The sequence below is a fragment of the Stomoxys calcitrans genome, chromosome 1, assembly GCF_963082655.1.
Source record: "Stomoxys calcitrans chromosome 1, idStoCalc2.1, whole genome shotgun sequence".
Taxonomy (NCBI): Eukaryota; Metazoa; Arthropoda; class Insecta; order Diptera; family Muscidae; genus Stomoxys; species Stomoxys calcitrans.
The window spans coordinates 181,503,624-181,524,564 of NC_081552.1; the positions used below are offsets into that span (position 1 = coordinate 181,503,624).

A 20,941-nucleotide genomic window follows, 5' to 3' on the forward strand; every position below is an offset into this window, starting at 1 on the left:
CGTATATTTCAATGTTTTATCTACATGCAACATTTTAAACTTTTAGCTCCATCTATACAAAAAGTATCAAGTGGTACCAATATTGGTACAAAAATTTATGAATTGTAAAAAACTAGTAATCACCCATCATATTTTTTTCTAGTTGTACCTACATGCCAAATTCCAGACCTGTAGCTCCGTCTATAAAGAACGTACCAAATAGTACCAATAGCCCCATCTCTAAAGAAAGTACCAAATTTTAGCAATTGCGGTGCTAAACGTACGTTTTCTCCGGTTACCAGCACTATTTTTCCATTTTTTCCTACTACCTACCCTAATACATTTGCACCAGATGTCTTTTAAGGTACATTTAAAATTTCTACCTCAATCCATCCGCCCTGTAGAAAGTTTACCCATTTCGAACTTTTATAGTATCTAAATGAACAAATTTCCGAAAACTCTTATAGTCACTCAATTAAGGTTGCCATAGCTTACCAAAGTTCCAAAATTCAGATCTCTAGTTCAATTGACAAAGAAAGTACCAGATAGTATCAATTGCGGTACTAAACGTACTATTTCTACCATTTCCGGTACGATTTTCCAAAATATTTTCCACCATATCTTTTTTTCGAGACGCTCTTTAATTTGATCCTAAGAACATAATTCTAGGCTTTTCCGTTCGCCCTGGGCGCCTGGCCATTTCGTACTTTTTGGTACTTTTTCGTATCTAAACGTACGAATATCACCAACTCCATCCTTATCTCGTACCTATGACCCAAGACCAATCAATATTCTCGCAAAATTTCATGATTTTCACTGTTTTCCCAAACGGGGATAAACGATAATCAGTCAGTCGGTCAGCAATCAGTCAGTCACTGAGAGTCATCAAACGGAATCTATTTGGGAATCACCAGATAGAAGCACCCGTAATCAAATCGACCACGTACTTATCAGCAAACTCTTTCTGGGTTCGCTGATGGATGTGTGTGGGCACTCTACATCTACGCCCAGCCGTAGTGAAAAGGACTCAAACAAAAAGCACAATGCTCATCCTCTCAAACCTAAAAGACCCCGAAACAGCGCTCGAACACAAGACAACATTAACGGAGAAGCTGAAAAACAACACCCATACATTGGCCGACAAAACAGCAGCATGTACGGAGACGATCACCTCTATCATAGACATTGCTCGACGATCCCGAAAACCATGGACAAGCAGTGAGGAAATAAAACACCGGAAACGTCTACGCAACGTTCTGATACGGGCAAAATCGAGTGTAACAAAGACCGCAGCCAGGACTGAATATCGCGCCTTTGCCTCGTTGTAAAACGCCTAGTCCGCAGAGATAAGCGAATATATTTTAATATGCTGGCAGAGCAAACCGAAAATGCAGCTAACATTGGAAACATGCGTAGTGTTTACGAGACAATAAAATAAATGAGCGGCGACAGTATAATTCCAACGTCAATAATAAAAGATGAGGGCGGATCGGAATTAACAACACCCCAACAGCAATTAGAGCGATCGCGCGATTTTTTCAGTTCCGAAGGACCAGCAACAGAGGACGCAATCTCCGAACCTCCGAATCCCCCTGAGCGCTGAAATCCACTCAGGGATATATTCACAGCCCCACCCACCTGCGAAGAAATTGAAGCCGTTCTGGTCTCACTCAAAAACGGTAAATCAGCCGGCCCTGACAATATACCTGATGAACTGTTGCATTATGGGGCACATCCCATATCTCAAGCGATTATCCCAACAATCAGAAAGGCCTGGGATACAATTGCTATCCCCTCGGAATGGAAGGAAGGGATCATGGTCACAATCCCAAAGAAGGGTGACCTTACCCAGTGTAAAAACTGAAGGGGGATTTCATTGGTAAACGCAATAAATAGAGTGATGGCAAGTCTTCTACTGCAGCGTATTTCGCCTGCACTTGACACAATTTTCAGAAGGGAACACGAAGGTCTTCGGCAAGGTCGTTCTTGTGCGGACCACATTAACTCCTTGCGATTAATCATTGAACAGTCTGCAGACCTTGATACACACCCCTTTACTCATCGACTTCATCGCGAAGTTCAATGTGGAGCACGCGGTTAATATTCCACTAAGGAACAGGGGCAATCTTCTCACATATCAATGAGTGCAGTCGTATCAACTAGGCTAGAAGCGCCTTTCTTAAAACCAACAAAGTTTGGAGATGCAGTAGTGTGAAATCTATGTTATTGTATTATATGACCAAGTTTTCATAAATCGCTACCTGCGACAAATTCTTGGGATTTTCTGGCCAAAGCCTACTTCAAATGAGGAATTGCAAATAAGAACAAACACTTTCCCTATTAATAAAGAAATCGCGGAAGAAAAATTGAACCTGGTAGGGCCATATCCTACGCCGTTTGCGGGATGATATAGCGAGAAATGTTCTAAACTCAAACTTGCAAGGACAGCGGGGGAGGGGGACGCCCAAAATACACTTTTGTCCGCTGCACGTAAAGAGTGTTGGAATCAACCCATTATCGTGGAATCAAGCCAAGGCTTTGGCCAACGACAGAGCTCGATGGAGAGAGCTGGTTGATGCCCTATGTTCACTTTGAACAGTTTACTCTTGGTTATATTTTCTTGTAATATATTTAATATACTCCAATTGTAAATAAAGAACGTATATATATGTAATCGTGGTATTGATGATCATTGATCATTGCATTGATGACCATTGATCATTGTATTGATGATCATTGATCATTGTATTGATGATCATTGGTCATTGTATTGATGATCATTGAATTGTATTGATAATCACTAATCATGCTGATCGAGCTTTGTCTAGACAAATCAAAATCATCCGTTAGGGGAATACACACACTCAACAAACAACAAAACTTTCGTCTCTTTATTAAACATTCGTCTCTTTACTCGGTTAGCTTTAATTTCGATTATCATATTATCGCTTTTACTGAAACTTGGCTTTAGAATAAGGTATACGATTCTAAAATATTAAATTCCAAATATCAAATATATAGGCGTGACCGGAACGATAAAATGAAAAACTCTGGCGGTGGTTCGCTAATAGAGGTCTCCACTGAATTTCCTTCTTAAGTAATAATAGTAGAATCTTCCTTGGATATTGAACTTGTAGCCGTAAGGATATTTTTGAAAAATGTTTCAATATTTATTTCATGTTCTTACGTCCCACTCTCTTCTCAAATCCTAATTCTTTTTACACATTTGTGAATTCAAAGCGCCGTTGTAATAGTTTACCGAACTTTCTTAGATATAAAGCTAAAGTAGCCGGAATTGTGGGAGCAATCTTATATAAGACCGTTATTTAAAGCCGGAAATCGCAATGAGGTATCTAATTACAGGGGCATTTCAATTTTGAATGCTATTCCGAAGCTATTAGAGAAAATTTTGGCTGACTCTATTTCACATCAAGTCTCTTCTATATTGTCTCCCTACCAACATGGGTTCCGGAAATCGAAATCGTCGATAACAAATATTTAGAGTTTACTTGTTTGGTCAACGATGGCTTTAGGGAACGATACCAAACGGATACTATCTATACCGATTTTAGTAAAGCATTTGATAAAGTCAACCACAACTTTCTGTTAAGAAAAATAGATCTTATTGGTTTTAGTCACTCTTTACTAAAGCGGATCAGATCATATCTGACTGGACGTACTCAAAGAGTTAAATTTGGTACGGCATTTTCCGAATCAATTGTGGATGTCTCTTCAGGTGTTCCACAGGGTAGTCATCTTGGTCCTGTGTTGTTTAGTTTGTTCATAAACAATCTCTCTTTTACTTTAAAGCACTCGAATATTTTGATGTATGCAAATGATGTAAAGATCTTCAGATCGATGAGAGACTCTGATGAACAGTGTTATCTTCACTATGACCTTGATACTCTTTACGAATGGTGCAACCAGAACTTTATGCAATTTAATATTTCCAAATGCAAACACATGCCATTTTCAAGAATATCCTCCCTTAAAACTAGCTACTTTTTGGGTTCCAATCAACTTGAAGTAGTCTATAGCTTTAAAGACCTTGGATTTCTTCTAGATCAACGCTTAAACTTCCGTCAACACATCTCAATGGTTGTAACCAAAGCACGTGGTGCTCTTGGCTTCATGAAACGCTGAAATAAAGAACTTATCGAATGGTCTGTGATAAAAAACTTATATAAGTCGCTAGTCAGAAGTAATCTCGAGTACGGTTCAGTGGTATGGAATCCGCACTTTAATATTCATTCTGATTTGATGGAATCGGTTCAAAAACAATTTCTACTATTTTGTCTCCGTCGAAATGGGTGTGACTGAAGTTTACTACCCTCGTATGAGTACCGATTAAATCTTATATAGCTTCCTACATTTAAAAGTCGTAGAACCATGCTAAACATTACGTTTTTGACAAAATTATTGTAATTCATGGTCAAATAGATTCTTGCTTTCTTTTGGGTCGAATTTTCTTTAACGTTCCTATCAGACCTACCAGATATTTTAATCTTTTGAAAATTTCTTATTATAGGACCAACTACGCTCGGCACCTATGTTATCAATTTAATCAACTGAAAGATATAATAGATCTATCTGAGAATCGAGAAAGTTTAAAATGGAAAATTATATTATTTTTAAATTCTTATGTTATACATTTGTAAATATATTGTTATTATTCTGTAAGGGTATTGATTATAATTAGTTCAGTTAAAATTAACTAATTTTCAATAAATTAGTTTATGTTATTGTTAATAACAAGTAAAAGCGTACTAACTTCGTCCGGGCCGAATATATATCCTCCACCATGGATCGCATTTGTCGAGTTCTTTTCCCGGCATCTCTTCTTAGGCAAAAACAAGTAAAAGCGTGCTAAGTTCGGCCGGGCCGAATCTTATATACCCTCCACCATGCATCGCATTTGTCGAGTTCTTTTCCCGGCATCTCTTCTTTAAAAAGAAGAATATAAGAAAAGATTTGCTCTGCTATTAGAGCGATATCAAGATATGGTCCGGTTTGGACCACAATTAAATTATATAATGGAGACCTGTGTAAAATGTCAGCCAATTCGAATAAGAATTGCGCCCTTTGTGGGCTCAAGAAGTAAAATAGAGAGATCGATTTATATGGGAGCTATATCAGGCAATAGACCGATTCAGACCATAATAAACACGTATGTTAATGGTCATGAGAGAATCCGTCGTACAAAATTTCAGGCAAATCGGATAATAATTGCGACCTCTAGAGGCTCAAGAAGTCAAGATCCGAGATCGGTTTATATGGCAGCTATATCAGGTTATGAACCGATTTAAACCATATTTGGCACAGTTATTGGATATCATAACAAAATACTAAGTGCCAAAATTCATTCAAATTGGATAAGAATTGCGCCCTCTAGAGGCTCAAGAAGTCAAGACCCAAGATCGGTTTAAATGACAGCTATATCAGGTTATGGACCGATTTGAACCATACTTGGCACAGTTGTTGGATATAATAACGAAACACGTCGTGCAAAATTTCATCCCAATCGTATAAGAATTGCGCACTCTAGAGGCTCAAGAAGTCAAGACCCAACATCGGTTTATATGGCAGCTATATCAGGTTATGAACCGATTTGAACCATACTTGGCACAGTTATTGGATATCGCAACAAAACACGTCGTGCAAAATTTCATTCCAATCGGATAAGAATTGCGCACTCTAGAGGCTCAAGAAGTCAAGACCAAAGATCGGTTTATATGGCAGCTATATCAGGTTATGGACCGATTTGAACCATACTTGGCACAGTTGTTGGACATAATAATGAAACACGTCGTGCAAAATTTCATTCCAATCGCATAAGAATTGCGCACTCTAGAGGCTCAAGAAGTTAAGACCCAAGATCGGTTTATATGACAGCTATATCAAAACATGGACCGATATAGCCCATTTACAATACCAACCGACCTACACTAATAAGAAGTATTTGTGCAAAATTTCAAGCGGCTAGCTTTACTCCTTCGGAAGTTAGCGTGCTTTCGACAGACAGACGGACGGACGGACAGACATAACATGGCTAGATCGACATAAAATTTCACGACGATCAAGAATATATATACTTTATGGGGTCTCAGACGAATATTTCGAGTAGTTACAATCAGAATGACGAAATTAGTATACCCCCCATCTTATGGTGGAGGGTATAAAAAGGATAAAAGAAAAGATTTGCTCTGATATTAGAGCGATATCATCATATGGTCCGGTACGGACCACAATTGCGCTCTTTGGGGGCTCAAGAAGTAATATGTAGAGATCGATTTATTAGGGAGCTGTATCAGGCTATAGACCGATTCAGACCGTAATAAACACGTATGTTGAAGGTCATGAGAGGATCCGTCGTACAAAATTTCAGGAAAATCGGATAAAAATTGCGGCTCAAGAAGTCAAGATTCCAGATCGGTTTATATGGCAGCTATAAACCGCTGCTTCTGATAACATCAATTTGATTTACATTTTCCAGGTCCACACTATTTTTAAGATACAAAATGTTGTTATAATTTATTTACAATTCAATACTTACCGACAAAATAGGTGTCTATTTAGCTGAAATTTAGCATGAGGTGTTTTGCTATGACTTCCTTAACTGTGCTAAGTATGGCGCACATCAATAAATAGCCTGATCTCTCGGATCTTGACTTCTTGAGCCTCCAGAAGGCGCAGTTATTATCCAATTTGGCTGAAATTTTGGACATCAGTTTCTCCTACGACCTTCAACATACATGTCAAAAATGATCTGAATCGATTTATAGCTTGATACAGCTCCCATTTAAACCGATCGTCCGATTTTGCTTTTTAAGCCCCTACAAGGTGTGATTCTTATCTGAATGAACTGAAATATTACACAATGACTTCCACAATATCTAGTATTCAATTCATGTATGGTCCGAATCGGACTGCAGCTTGATATAGCTCGAATAGCATAACAGTTCTTATTAATTATTCTTTGTTTGCCTAAAAAGAGATATCGCGCAAAGAACTCGACAAATCCTATCCATGGTGGATGGTATATAAGATTCGGCTCGGCCGAACTTAGCACCCAGTGATTACAATTTTGTCATCTATTTGCACTGACAACATTTACGTTCGTTCACATGCGCGATTAGAACTCAAATAATTTTTTTTTCGAGTTGCAACAAAGTAATAGCTAGCGTAATATATGGGTGTTCACCTCACCTTCAAAAATACCGACAATATAAAGCTCAAATAAAAGGTATTTGGAAGTAGAGCACCAATATGATATCCACATTGGGGTGAAATATGTGAAAGGCCGGACCAGCACCTCAATCAGGACTTAATACCCAACCATGCGTACAGGGCTCAGATAAAATAAGAGAGTGAAAGAACTCGCAGTGAAAGAAGAGAGTGACCAGCTAGTTTAATATATTAACAAAAATTTTCGTTGTATAAACGTAAATTTTGAGAGAAAAATCCTTCGTAAGATATATGGACCTTCGTAAAATATATGGACCAGATTGTGTTAATGGAGAATATCGGCATTGTATAAATAATGAGCTGTTTGAATTGTATGACGACGATAGCATAGTAAGGTAAGGTTTAAGCCATCAGACTAACTTAGACGATTTCGTTGATATTCGTCAAATAAATACTTAGGTGAGATTTTGGACAGGAAACTGAATTGGAAGTGTCACATTCAGGAGCGCATTGAGAAGGCTCACAGATGTTGAGCAGTATGTAGACAGGCTGTAGGGTTGAAATGGGGCCTGAATCCGAGGATGGTCTACTGGCTCTACTGGAGCATGATAAGACCAATATTTGCTTACGCCTCAATAGTTTGGTTGACAGTGTGGGCCTGGGGGTTTACATTGAGAACCCAGGGACTGGGATCTGTTTTAGACTGCCTGGCCTTAATACGGTCCTGTAGGCGGAGATCCGGGCGATCACGGAATGCGTGAAGTGGTGCGGTGCTAACGCGAGGACGTCGAGTGTGAACATCTTTACCGACGGTAATTTGCCGTAAGGGCAATTACAACCAGAAGGGTGAGGTCACGAACAGTCTTGCAGTGTAAGAAGGAGATTAACTCCTTCTCTGAGGATGGAAAATCCGCATCGTTTGGCTGCCGGGCCATAGCGGAGTGAGGGGAAATGAAAGGGCAGACGATTTGAAGGACAGAGGACTTCCGTCAATAAACTTGGTTAACCCGAAACCTTTCGGGTCGATCAGCGAAACGGTCGGTAGGACGTCGAAAATCCTTTGGGGGGAAGCGATTGGAACGCTATTCTACGTTCGGCTAGCGGAACAAATGTTTTATTATAGTCTATTTAACTAAGTTAGTTAGGTTTTTCTTTCAGTGTAACATCAACAACAACAACTGCTGTAATCATAATCTTCTATTATATAAAAATGAAATTGTTGCGTTTTGTTTGTTTGTTTGTTTGTTTGTCTGTTCCGTATAGACTCAAAAACGGCTAAACTGATTTTCATGAAATTTTCACAGATGGTAGAGTTTGAGCCTCCGGTGATAATAATGTACTTCCTTTTTTGATATCTGAAGGGGGACGGACCCTCCCCCTTACCCCTATATTCAAAAGCGCCAGATCTCGGCGATGCGTGCACGGATTTAAGCGAAAACACGAAATTGGTATTAATTTTTGGGTCAACTAAACCTGGGGGGACGCCCTATCTCAAAACCCACCCTAACGGACATGTTTACCGACTGAGACAATATGGGTATCAAATAAAAGGTATTTGAGAATAGAGTACGAACTTGGTATAAAAATTTTACCTTTAGTGTCGGGGAGTCCACCACCCCCAAAAACACCACCCAACAGGACACTTTTACTGCTTTGGGTAATATGGGTATCAAATAAAAGGTATTTAAAAACAGAATACATATCTGACATAAAAGTGTATTCCTTGGTGTCTGATGACACTTTTGCCGCTTTGAGCAATATGAAAGGTATTTAAAGGTAGAATACAAATCGAACATACATATGTATTTCTTGGTCCCTGAGGGATGTAGATCTCGATATTAAAATTGTCTTTTGGGTCTTAGCGTCGGGGGGAGAGAGGGTCACTCCTCCCAATGAAAAAAACACCACACTCTCATGTAGGACGACCGAGAATATATTGTATTCAAATGAAAAGACGTGTCAGAAGGCAATCGCCCTCCCTCCATCTTACCCAAAACAAGGAATTAAAAATAAAAAATGAAGGCCGATCAGGATAGAATAGGACACCCATAAATGGTCTTTAGCAGGAGAGTACACTTTTTACCCTCAAATTGGGATAGACACGGGAGAACCGGCGGATCTTTATAAATTTGGTATTCCAAGTCGTAGCTTTGAAAAATGATTTTGAATGTAGATAATCAATAGAAAAAAATTTAATTAGTGTGCATATGAACGAGACCCCTAGCCCTGAATATCTTGATCGCCACCTTCAAAATGGTTGACTTTATAGGGCTCAAACAAAATCGTGGTCCAACACGATGCTGATATTATTTCAGGTTCCGCCCCCTAAAACTGCAAAGTTTGCCTACTACGGCAATAAATAATAGGTATTTGATAGTAGAACACGAATTTGATATCCAATTTTGAGGCCAAGTCCAATGGCAATATTGGCTAAAATAAAATAAATTTGAGAGTAGAGCACCATGCTCATATTTTTTCCGGGAGCGGGCACTGTCTAGCTAGTTATTTATGTAACAGGCCTTCATAAATAATAGGTAAACACATATGTTTTACAATGTGGCCACTTTCACTATTGTATTTAATTTCATACCACTTACGCCATCTGTATGTCAAGTCATCTACTTTCGGCAACCGCCTCTAATTATCATCCATTTGTTATGCCCACGTATTTCCTTAAAATAAAAGGTTTTCACGTATGTAAGTGTATTGTATTGTAATCGGCTCTGCCGACATGATATCATTGGACTCCTTCAAAAGTAAGGCACATTATTCATGTAATATAAATGCAATACATGTGTATACAATTGTGTATATACGAGTATGTACGTGTATACAATGTATTTAAACGAAACCAAGGAATAACCACCTTTATTCCATATTGCGAGCTACATAAAACGTGTTTCTCATACCTTACGTGGGCATTCTTGCGATTGACGGTTTAATCTTTGCCCATGACACTTAATGTCATCGCTGGCAGGTTTCATTTCCAAACTGAAAATTTATAAAATTATATTCCATAATCAAAATATGCAACTTTTAATTTCAAATGTTGGCAAAAATTAATTTTCAATCTTCACGTGTACCAGCGAATAACTTTATAGACCTGGGAAAGGTAAAACTAAGCGCTTTATTCAAAAACTTTTAGATAACTATAGTAATGGTACATAATAACGGATGTTTAGAGCTGGGGAAATGTTAAAGTTTTATTGTTTGCAAAATATTTGGCGAGGTTACACAGATGAGTTACAGTTCCTTGTAACGTACCAACCAGATTGCTGTAAACATTTAGCTTTATATCAGCATGACAATTTCACAGACATGTATAAAACTATAAACATTGAAATATGTTTACAAATTCGGGTAAAAAGAAAGCGGAAATTGTTCAATTTTTAGAGTCAATGCCAAATTTAACGCATTAATTAAGGAATACCAGATATTGGAGCTTTACGCTAGTGTTTAAACCGAGGGACCCAGCTAACTTAGACACAATGTGTTCCCACAATAAATCATTGAAATAATTCGACTTCTGTGTGATGTTCGAACTGAATTCTTACGTTGATGGCTCAACTTGAAGAAGGATTTTCGGGTATGGTTTTCGTTTCACAAAAGCGATAAGATTTTTTTACACCCACCACCGAAGGATGGGGGTATATTCATTTTGTCATTCCGTTTGCAACACATCTAAATATCCATTTCCGACCCTATAAAGTATACATATTCTTGATCAGCGTAAAACTCTAAGACCATCGTGCCATATCCGTCCGTTTGTTGAAATCACGCTATAGTCTTAAAAAATAGATTAATTGATCTGAAACTTTGCACAGATTCTTTACTTGTTCATAAGCATAAGTTAGGTTCGAAGATGGGCTATATCGGACTATTTCTTGATATAGCCCCCATATAGACCGATCCGCCGATTTAGGGTCTAAGGCCCATAAAAGCCATATTTTTTAACCGATTTTGCTGAAATTTGGGATAGTGAGTTGTGTTAAGCCACCCGACATCCTTCTTCAATTTGGCTCAGATCAGTCTAGATTTGGATATAGCTGCCATATAGACCGATCCGCCGATTTGGGGTGTTAGGCCCATAAAAGGCGCATTTATTATCTGGCTTTGCAAAATTTGAGACAGTGAGTTGTGTTAGGCCTTTCGATATCCTACTTCAATTTGGACCATATCGGTCCAGATTTGGATATTGCTGCCATATAGACCGATCCCCCGATTTAGGGTCTTAGGCCCATAAAAGCGTATATATTGTCCGATGTCGCCGATATTTGGAATAGTGAGTTGTGATAGGCCCTTCGACATATTTCTTCAATTTGGCCCAGATCGGCCTAGATTTGGATATAGCTGTCATGTAGACCGATCTCTCGATTTAAGGTTTTGGGACCATAAATACCGTAATTATTGTCCGATGTCGCTGAAATTTGGGACAGTGAGTTGTGTTAGTCCCTTCGACATTCTTCTTTAATTTGGCTCAGATCGGTCTAGATTTGGATATAGCTGCCATATAGACCGATCTCTCGATTTAAGGTTTTGGGCCCATAAATGCGCATTTATTGTCCGATGTCGCCGAAATTTGGAACAGTGAGTTAAGCTAAGCCCCTCGACATATTTCTGTAACTTGGCCCAAATCAGTTCAGATTTGGATATAGCTGCCATATAGACCGATATCTCAATTTAAAGCCTTGGCCCCATAAATAGTGCATTATTATCCGATTTCACCGAAATTTGACACTGTGACTTAAGTTAGGTTTTTCGACATCCGTGTTGAAAATGGTTCAGATCGGTTTATTTTTGATATACAATAGCTACTAAAAAGACCAATATTTTGTTATATACAATTGAACAATGACTTGTACCTATTGTTTTTGGTCCAAATCGAAACATTTTTCAATATAGCTGCTATGGGGCATAAGGTATGTATTTTTCACCGGATTTTGACGAAAGATGGTTTACATATTCCCGAGGTGGTGGGTATCCAAAGTTCGGCCAGGCCACACTTAACTCCTTTTTACTTGTTCAAATTATTTTCGAAACTTGTGTCGTTGCAGTAATGGATGAAGGTATTCTGAAAATCGGCATAATCCAACCTCTACGATGCCCATCGCTTAGTTGCGCACCAGTGCAAGCGGCCCGGCACTTTTAATGATGATAATAAATCCTGACATGAATTAATGATAATTAATTTTAACATATTCCTACAAAATAAGATTAAAATTCAACAAAAGTAAAAAGGCATAAATTCGGCAGGGACAATCTTTGGATAGCCACCACCTCAAGTATATATGTATACCACTGTTCATCATAATCCGGTGAAAAATGCACAATTTATGCACCCATAGACATTGATTGGTCTAATTAATACAAGTCACTGTTCAGTTTTGGGTCAAGATCGATCTTTTTGGTAGCTATATCCAAATATGGACCGATCTGAACCGTATAGGACACGGATGTCGAAAAGCCTCATAACTGCGTTTTTTTATGGGACCACAAGGTGGATTGGTGAAGGTGGTCTCACGAGTACAGCTGAAAACAGCCAGCCAGTTCGATAGTTTTAAAATGTCAGTTCTGTGTTTACATTCACAGCATACTACCCCATTTTTATGCACGTTCTCTTTGTTTATGTTTCTCTTTCCCTCATTTTACCCGGCTAACAAAATTGTCCGATTTATGTCTGACAATCGGATGAACCATCCGATATTGGATATGTCTGATCGATATCTTAACTAAAAACTAGAGAAGTGGTTGTCATGTTGTCGAAACGTCACGGCGGAGGGAAATCTGATATATATACTGCCATATCGTACCGATGTTCCAGGGAAATTCAGATGGGAAATTTTACATCGTACCGAACTGGAACCGAATTCTTGGACGATTTCGGTCATATGCGTACAATTTTGACGACGAATCGGTCCGATTTCGTACCGATTTCTTGAAGAATGTCTTACAACTGATCAAAGAAAACAAAAATGCCAAGGCAACAGTTAACGCAATTCCAAAAAAAAAAAAAAAAAAAAAAAAAACAAGTAAAAGCTTGCTAAGTTCGGCCGGGCCGAATCTTAGTAACCCATCACCATGGATTCCGCTAAAAATTTATACAAAATAAATTTAATTAAAGGGCATAATTTTATTCTACATACCAAACTTCTGTCAAACCAGTAAAAATTAAAGCTTCTAGAAACCGAACAAGGATGATGGGGATACCGGTTTACATGGAAGCTATATCAGGTTATTGACTGATTTTGACCGTATTTGGCACAGTTGTAGAAAGTCATAACAAAACAATACATGTCCAATTTTATCAAAATCGAACAAAAATTGCGACTTTTAAAGTCTTACGAAGTCAAATCGGGAGATCGGTTTATATGGGAGCTATATCAGGTTACAGACCGATTCGTACCGTACTTGGCACAAATTGCAAATTTTGCCCATGAACATTTCAGTAAGGAACAGGGGCAAACTTGTCACATATCAATGAGTGCAGTCCGATTCAAGTCTTAAGTTCAAGGTAAAGGAGCCTCCTTTTTATAGCCGAGTCTGATCGGCGTGCCGTAGTGCGACACCTCTTTGGAGAGAAGTTTTACATGGCATAGTACCTCACAAATGTTGCCAGCATTAGGAGGGGAAAACCACCGCTGAAAATTTCTTCTGATGGTCTCGCCAGGATTCGAACCCAGGCGTTCTGCATCATAGGCGGACATGTTTGCCTCTGCGCTACGGTGGCCTCCTACTTGGCACAGTCTTTGAAAATCTCAATAGAACACTATATGCAAAATTTCAGCCAAATCGGACAAAAATTGCGGCTTTCAGGGGGTCAGGAAACCAAATCGGGAGATCGGTTTATATGGGAGCTATATCAGGTTATAGGCCCATTTGGACCTTACTTGCGGGGTCCAGGGCTCGAGAAGTCAAATCGGGAGATCGGTTTATATTGGAGCTATATCTAATGAACGGATATCGCTAATATTTCGAGGTGTTGTAAACGGAATGACTAGATTAGTATACCCCCACCCTATGGTAGTGTTTATAAAGGTATATACAAACAAGTAAATGAGAGTTTCTTTTGACTATGCCGAACTTTGGATACCCACCAGCTCGGATATATTTATTAACCACATTTCGTCATTATACGGTGAAAAGTGCATCATTTATGAACCCAGAGCAGCTATATCCAAATATAATCCGACCTCCACTATATTAAGTAAGGCTATGTTAGAGTCTAACACAAATCTTTGTATCAAATTCTTCTGTTAAAAGCTTTTATTGGCCTAAGAACTTAAATCGGAAGATCGGTATTAAAGGCGTGCAGCAGTGTAAGTATTATTAAGTAAGTATTAACAAAACAGATTAACCATATACATACCTATTATATTTCGGGATTAGAGAAAACAAAAAGAAATATTAATAACAAACAAAACACTTTTGCCACTCTGATTGAGGTATCTCCAAAACATGCATTCTGCACGCATCAACCGCCGTAATAATTTGACCTCTCTTTTTAATTCTTACGTACGGGAATAAAAAGAAGTCATTCGGTGCCAAGTCAGGACTATACGGCGGATGACTCATCAAATCGATGTTTTGAGTGCTCAAAAATGCAGTTCTTTGAGCCGATGTGCGAGAGCTCGCATTGTCGTGATGAAGAGTGATCCGTCTTCTGCGGCGGTTGGTTTTCCTGATTTCTTGGAAGACAACTGGCAAACAAATGGTTGTGTTCCACTCGGAAGTGACTGTTCTCCGTTGTTCTAGTATTTCGATTGCGACATGTCCAGATTTTTCGGAAAAAACAGGCGATAATTTGCTTGGAAGTGCTTCGTGCGCAAGCATCTTTTGTTGGATTTGGCTCGTCTTGAAACACCCATACATTCGACTGCTGTTTACTTTCGGTCTCATACGCGTAAATCCACGATTCATCACCTGTCACGATTTCGTAGATGTGTTTCAAAACACGTTCGAATGTTCATGCAATATTGAATGTATACTGGTCCCACTAATGCCTAAGGTTGTCTCAATCTCACGATAGGTTACATGACGATCTGGCAATATCTGTTGGCGAACAGCATCAATGGTTTTTTTGAACAACAACTGATTTTAGACGACCTTCATGAAATTTGTCTTGGAGTTAACTGCTAACTCAGTTGAATTCAACATAAACACTGATCCTTGATGGAGCTTCATTGCCAAAAATTTAATTAAGTTCACCGATGCACTGTGTTGAGTTAATCACCGTCGAAAGTTGTAAAAAATAATCGCACGAAAATCTTCACGATTTAATTCCATTTTTAGGCGATATGAATCTTTTAAGTTACTGTAAACAACACAAATAGCTCTCGTATGTTAAAACGTTCTGAGTACGTATAACCTTAAAAATATCAAGCTTTACGATAGAGCTGTCAGTTGACAGATTGCAACACAAGGGTTGTCCAATTCCGAAACATTAAAGACAACCCTAGTATCCCTAGGTTTCGCGGATGTATCCTCCACGGGATGATTCCACCGTAGAACAGAGGTTAGAATTTCCGATTATGACGCTGAATGCCTGGGTTCAACCCCGAGCGAATACATCCAAAAAAATTTTCAGCGGTGGTTTTCCCCTCCTAATGCTAGCGACATTTGTGAGGTACTTCACCATGCAAAAACTTCTCTCCAATGAGATGTCGCTGCCGCACGCCGTACAGACTCTGCTATAACCCTCATTATTGAGCTTAAACTTGAATCGGACAGTACTCGGTTAGATGTAAGAAGTTTGCCCCTGTTCTCTAGTGAAATGTTCATGGGAAAATTTGCATTTGCATCCTCCACAAACATCAAAACCAAACAAGTTTGCTGTACAAACAACAAGTCTACTGAAAGTGGGACAGCGGTAGTTTTTTGCTTAAATAACAAACACTATTCGCGACTTTTTTCAGCAAGCAGTTGATTACAGCCCCTAAACGTTATATATCAGTGATAAAGGGTTTCAGAATACAATTTTACAATAGTTTTAACAATGTATTATTTTTTTATACCCACCACCATAGGATTGGGGTATACTAACCTAGTCATTCAGTTTGTAACACCTCGAAATATTGATGTAAGATCCCATTAAGTATATATATTCTTGATTGTCTCTACACTCTGAGTCGATCTAGCCATGTCCGTCCGTCTGTTGAAATCACAATAGCGGTCAAACGCGTAAAGCTAGTCGCTTGAAATTTTGCTCAGATACTTACTATTGATGTAGGTCGTTGGGGATTGCAAATGGGCCATATCGGTTCAGATTTGCATACAGCTCCTATACAAACCGATCTCCCGATTTGACTTCTTGATCCTTTACAAGGTATTTCCGATTTGGCTGAAATTGAGCATGTAGTGTTCTGTTATGACTTCAAACAACCGTAGCAAGTAAAGTCCAAATCGGTCTATAACCTGGTATAGCTGTCATATAAACCGATCTGACGAATTGACTTCTTGAGTTCTTACAAGCAGCAATTTTTGTCTAATTTGGCTGAAATTTTGCAAGCGGTGTTATGTTATAATTTCCAACAACTGTGCGAAGTACGGTAAATCATAAAATAAACCGATCTTCCGATTTGATTTTTTGAGCCCCTGGAAGCCGCAATGTTTGCCCGATTTGGCTAAAATTTTGCACGTTGTGTTCTATATTAACTTTCAACAACCGTGCCAAGTACGGTCTTAATCGGTATATAACCTAATGTATTGGGTTGCCCAAAAAGTAATTGCGGATTTTTCATATAGTCGGGGTTGACAAATTTTTTCACAGCTTGTGACTCTGTAATTGCATTCTTTCTCCAGTCAGTTATCAGCTGTTACTTTTAGCTTGCTTTAGAAAAAAAGTGTAAAAAAGTATATTTGATTAAAGTTCATTCTAAGTTTTATTAAAAATGCATTTACTTTCTTTTAAAAAATCCGCAATTACTTTTTGGGCAACCCAATTGCTCCCATATAAACCGATCTCCCGATCTTACGACTTCCAATAACTGTGCTAAGTATGGCCCAAATCAGTTAATAACCTCATATAGCTCCCTTATAAACCGGTCTCTTGATTAACTTTGTTCGGTTCCTATGCCGATATTCGTAAACTTTTTTTTTCTGAGGGTATGGCATAATAACAATATTGTTTATTCCCGTATTTCCGGGAAAATGAAAAAATATTCCCGTGAATTCCCATCCTAAAATTGAAAAATTTGGTAGCTTTGGGCAATAATTTGTTTTTTTTTTTTTATTATTTGCAGATATTCTATGCTCTTTCCAGCTTTATTGGCCTAATGAATGTCATAGATGAATGGGACTTTTTGGTGGGGGAGCGAAGTAAGCCACGCGGGGAGACCATTATTGAAAAAGGCGATATAACGAAAAGTAATAAATGAACATTACCCATGCATCCATTAACACATATGCATCAGCTAATAGCGTCAAACGATAAAAATAACATCCGTTTTTATTTCGCTTTACTGTAGCTCATGTGGTGTTCAACATAATTACAATGACTGTGTCAATGGGATTGGTATTTTCTGCAGTATTGCTGATATTTGGTTTAAAAAAGGTATGTATGCATATAAGAGTGTTCCAAAGACCAAAACGTTCTTTTTTGTTTGTAATGCATGCCCCCCATTTTTTTTCATTTAGCTCCCAATAACCAAAATACGAAGGGTTAAGGTGGGCGGTTAAAGATAACTCGTGCCGACACTACGTTGTTGTTTGGCGGTGTGCTGTGTTCTGTCTTTCGTCTGCTTGATTCTGTTGAACATCCAGATCCAGAAACTCTGCGACTAAGTTGAGGTTCGTCCAGAGTGATCTGGGTCTGAGTGGCTCTGGCTGGGCAGTTAAGCAGGTGAGATATGTCGTGTGGTCCCAGGTCACAATCGGGTCACACATCCTTTACGTTATCATCAATCCTTGCTCTGTAAGCGTTGAGGCGGCTGCATATGTCGGGTCGTTATTGAGCTAGAACTTCTCTCGTTTGCCACGGGAGGTCGATTTATTCAGGTGTCATTGGAGGCGGTCGTTTTCCAAGGACCATATTCAACTGATATATACTCACCGCATCTGCCACCGTGTCTACATGAAAGTTGTCCTCTGGATATGCCGCTTGATCTAGAGGTTATATTTTGTGGCTCTGAACCCCACGCTCTAGATCATGTAGATCTACCTTGAGGCTTCCTGGGGGTTGGATACCTATGTACAAGATGATGATTTGGATGGTTCTTACGATAACTTCCAGAAGGTATTGCTTAGACAGCATGTGGTTATGTTTTCGCACTGATAGCATCTTTGTCTCCCAATGGAGGTGGTTTACGTGAGAACTGAGGAGACAGCCCGTCGCAGTTCGAAGAGCGCCATTCTGACAGATCTGAATATTATTTCACTACGTTTCACAGAGCTGACGAGACCACACTGGCGCTGCATAACTTACTACTGACCGGCCAATTGCTTTGTACGTGGTCAACAAGGTTTCTTTGTCAGCAGCCCAAGTGCTGCTGGCGTGTGACTTGAGGACCTTTTTCTATTTCTGACCTTATCGCAAATATTACTGGCATGATTTTACAGATTTTACAAAAAATTTGAAAGAGCTATGAAATATGTATTTTATTTAAACTTGATGGTCGGAATTGGTACTCAATCGACCACCTCATGAGTGTATGTAGTGACTAGAGGACCTTGTTTCTACTTTTGCCAACGTGGCTGAAAATCTGATGGCAGATATCTTCAAATTTCTTGCAGCGAAATAAGCGTCAAGTTCGTTGAGGTAGACGTTTAACATATCGTCATTAATGAGTGAGGGGCCTGATGCCATGATCCTATTATCGTCCGCATATGATACGATCGCTATGCTGTCTGGAGGGGGTGGAATGGAGGATAGGCAGTGGGTAAACAGTGCTGGAGATATCACAATGTCCTGTTTCACTCTAAGCGACCACACAAATAATTAGCGACACATTATTTCAGGCCTCGCTGGAGGGACGTCTTGGCGATGTCCCCAAATAGTTTGGCATGACACTGGGCCTATCGAATGCCTTCTATATGTCCAGTGCCACGAGGACTGTCTTATCACATGAGCTGGGCTGATTAAAGCCACGGTAAATGTGTGCGGTAATGCAATGTAATTGCGGGTTCTAGGGGCTATATATATGTCAAATTGGTAGATCGGTTTATATGGAAGCTATATCCAACTCTGAACGGATATGGCCGGATCGTGACGGACGGACACGGCTAGGTCGATTCGATCAAGAATAAATATACTTTATGGGGTCGCAGATAAATATTTCGAGGGGTTACAAATGGAATGACTAGGTTAGAATAACCTCATCCTACGGTGGTAGGTATAAAAAATGATGGAATGATTGTTCTCGCCAGGATTCGAACACAGCCGTTCAGCGTCATATCAATTTTGTCTGTAGAAATAATATTATCGAAGTTTTCTCATTAAAAATATATTTCGAGGCATGCCCGGGCCAAATTTGTATACCCGCCATAGGATGGGCCTATACTAATCTAGTCATTCCGTTTGTAACACCTCGAAATATTGATCTAGGACGCCATAAAGAATACATGGTGGTGCGTTCCCATGATTCGGCCCGGCCGAACTTAGCACGCTTTTACTTGATGGCAAATAAAGTTTTACATCTCTTTTATCAATGCCAATGGCGAAACTTATGCAATCAGTTTTAAATGGAAAACTTTGTTTGCTATGTAGGCTAGAGAGGGGTTGGAATTTACGCTGAATTGAAAATTTGTGGCTGTGGGATCCAAGCTGCCATACAGGCCGATCTTTCGGTAAAGGACCTTAAGGTCATAATAGGGTCATTTGCAACCTAATTTCGATGAAATTTTGAACAGTGAGTTGTATTGCAAATGCAAATTTTGCCCCCTAAGGAACAGGGGCAAACTTCTCACAAATCAATGGGTGCAGTCCGATTCAAGTTTAAGCTCAATGATAAGGGGCCTCCTTTTTATAGCCGAATCCGAACGGCGTGCCGCAGTGCAAAACTTCTTTGAAGAGAAGTTTTACATGGCATAGTACCTCACAAACGTTGCCAGCATTAGGAGGGGAAAACCACCGCTGATAATTTTTAAACCCACCACCGAAGGATGGGGGTATATTCATTTTGTCATTCCGTTTGCAACACATCGAAATAGGGTCGGACCCTATAAAGTATATATATTCTTGATCAATGTAAAAATCTAAGAAGATCTAGCCACGTCCGTCCGTCTGTCTGTTGAAATCACGCTACAGTAGTTACAAGATATTGAGCTGAAATTCTGCCATATAGACCGATCTCTCGATATAAAGTCTTGGTCCCACAAAATGCGCATTTATAATCCGATTTCACTGAAATTTGACACATTGACATATGTTAGGCTTTTCGACATCCGTGTCGTATATGGTTCAGATCGGTTGTTTTTAGATATAGCAACTACAATAAAACGATCAATATTTTGTTATGCACAATTGAACAATGACTTGTACTAATTAGTATTTGGTCCAAATCGGATCATATTTCGATAACGCTGCTATGGGGCATAAGTTATGCATTTTTCACCGAAAGGTGGTTTACGTATATTCGCGAGGTGGTGGGTATCCAAAGTTCGGCCCGGCCGAACTTAACGCCTTTTTATTTGTTTCTGATGGTCTCGCCAGGTTTCGATCCCAGGCGTTCAGCGTCATAGGCGGACATGCCAACCTTTGCTCTACAGTGCTGATATAGGATTTTAAAAACGTAATTATTACCGGGTTTCGCTGAAATTTGAAACATTGAGTTGTATTGAGCCT

At 39.2% G+C, this 20,941-nt stretch overlaps 1 protein-coding gene across 1 annotated transcript in view; it reads left to right on the forward strand.

The window, feature by feature from the left end:
- LOC106093572 (uncharacterized) overlaps positions 1-20,941 on the forward strand; it is a 76,177-nt gene that overhangs the window by 36,175 nt on the left and 19,061 nt on the right. The window contains exons 6-7 of the mRNA XM_059360387.1: positions 17,403-17,526; positions 17,628-17,713. Coding sequence (XP_059216370.1) covers positions 17,403-17,526; positions 17,628-17,713 — 210 coding nt within the window. The remainder of the gene's footprint in view (positions 1-17,402; positions 17,527-17,627; positions 17,714-20,941) is intronic.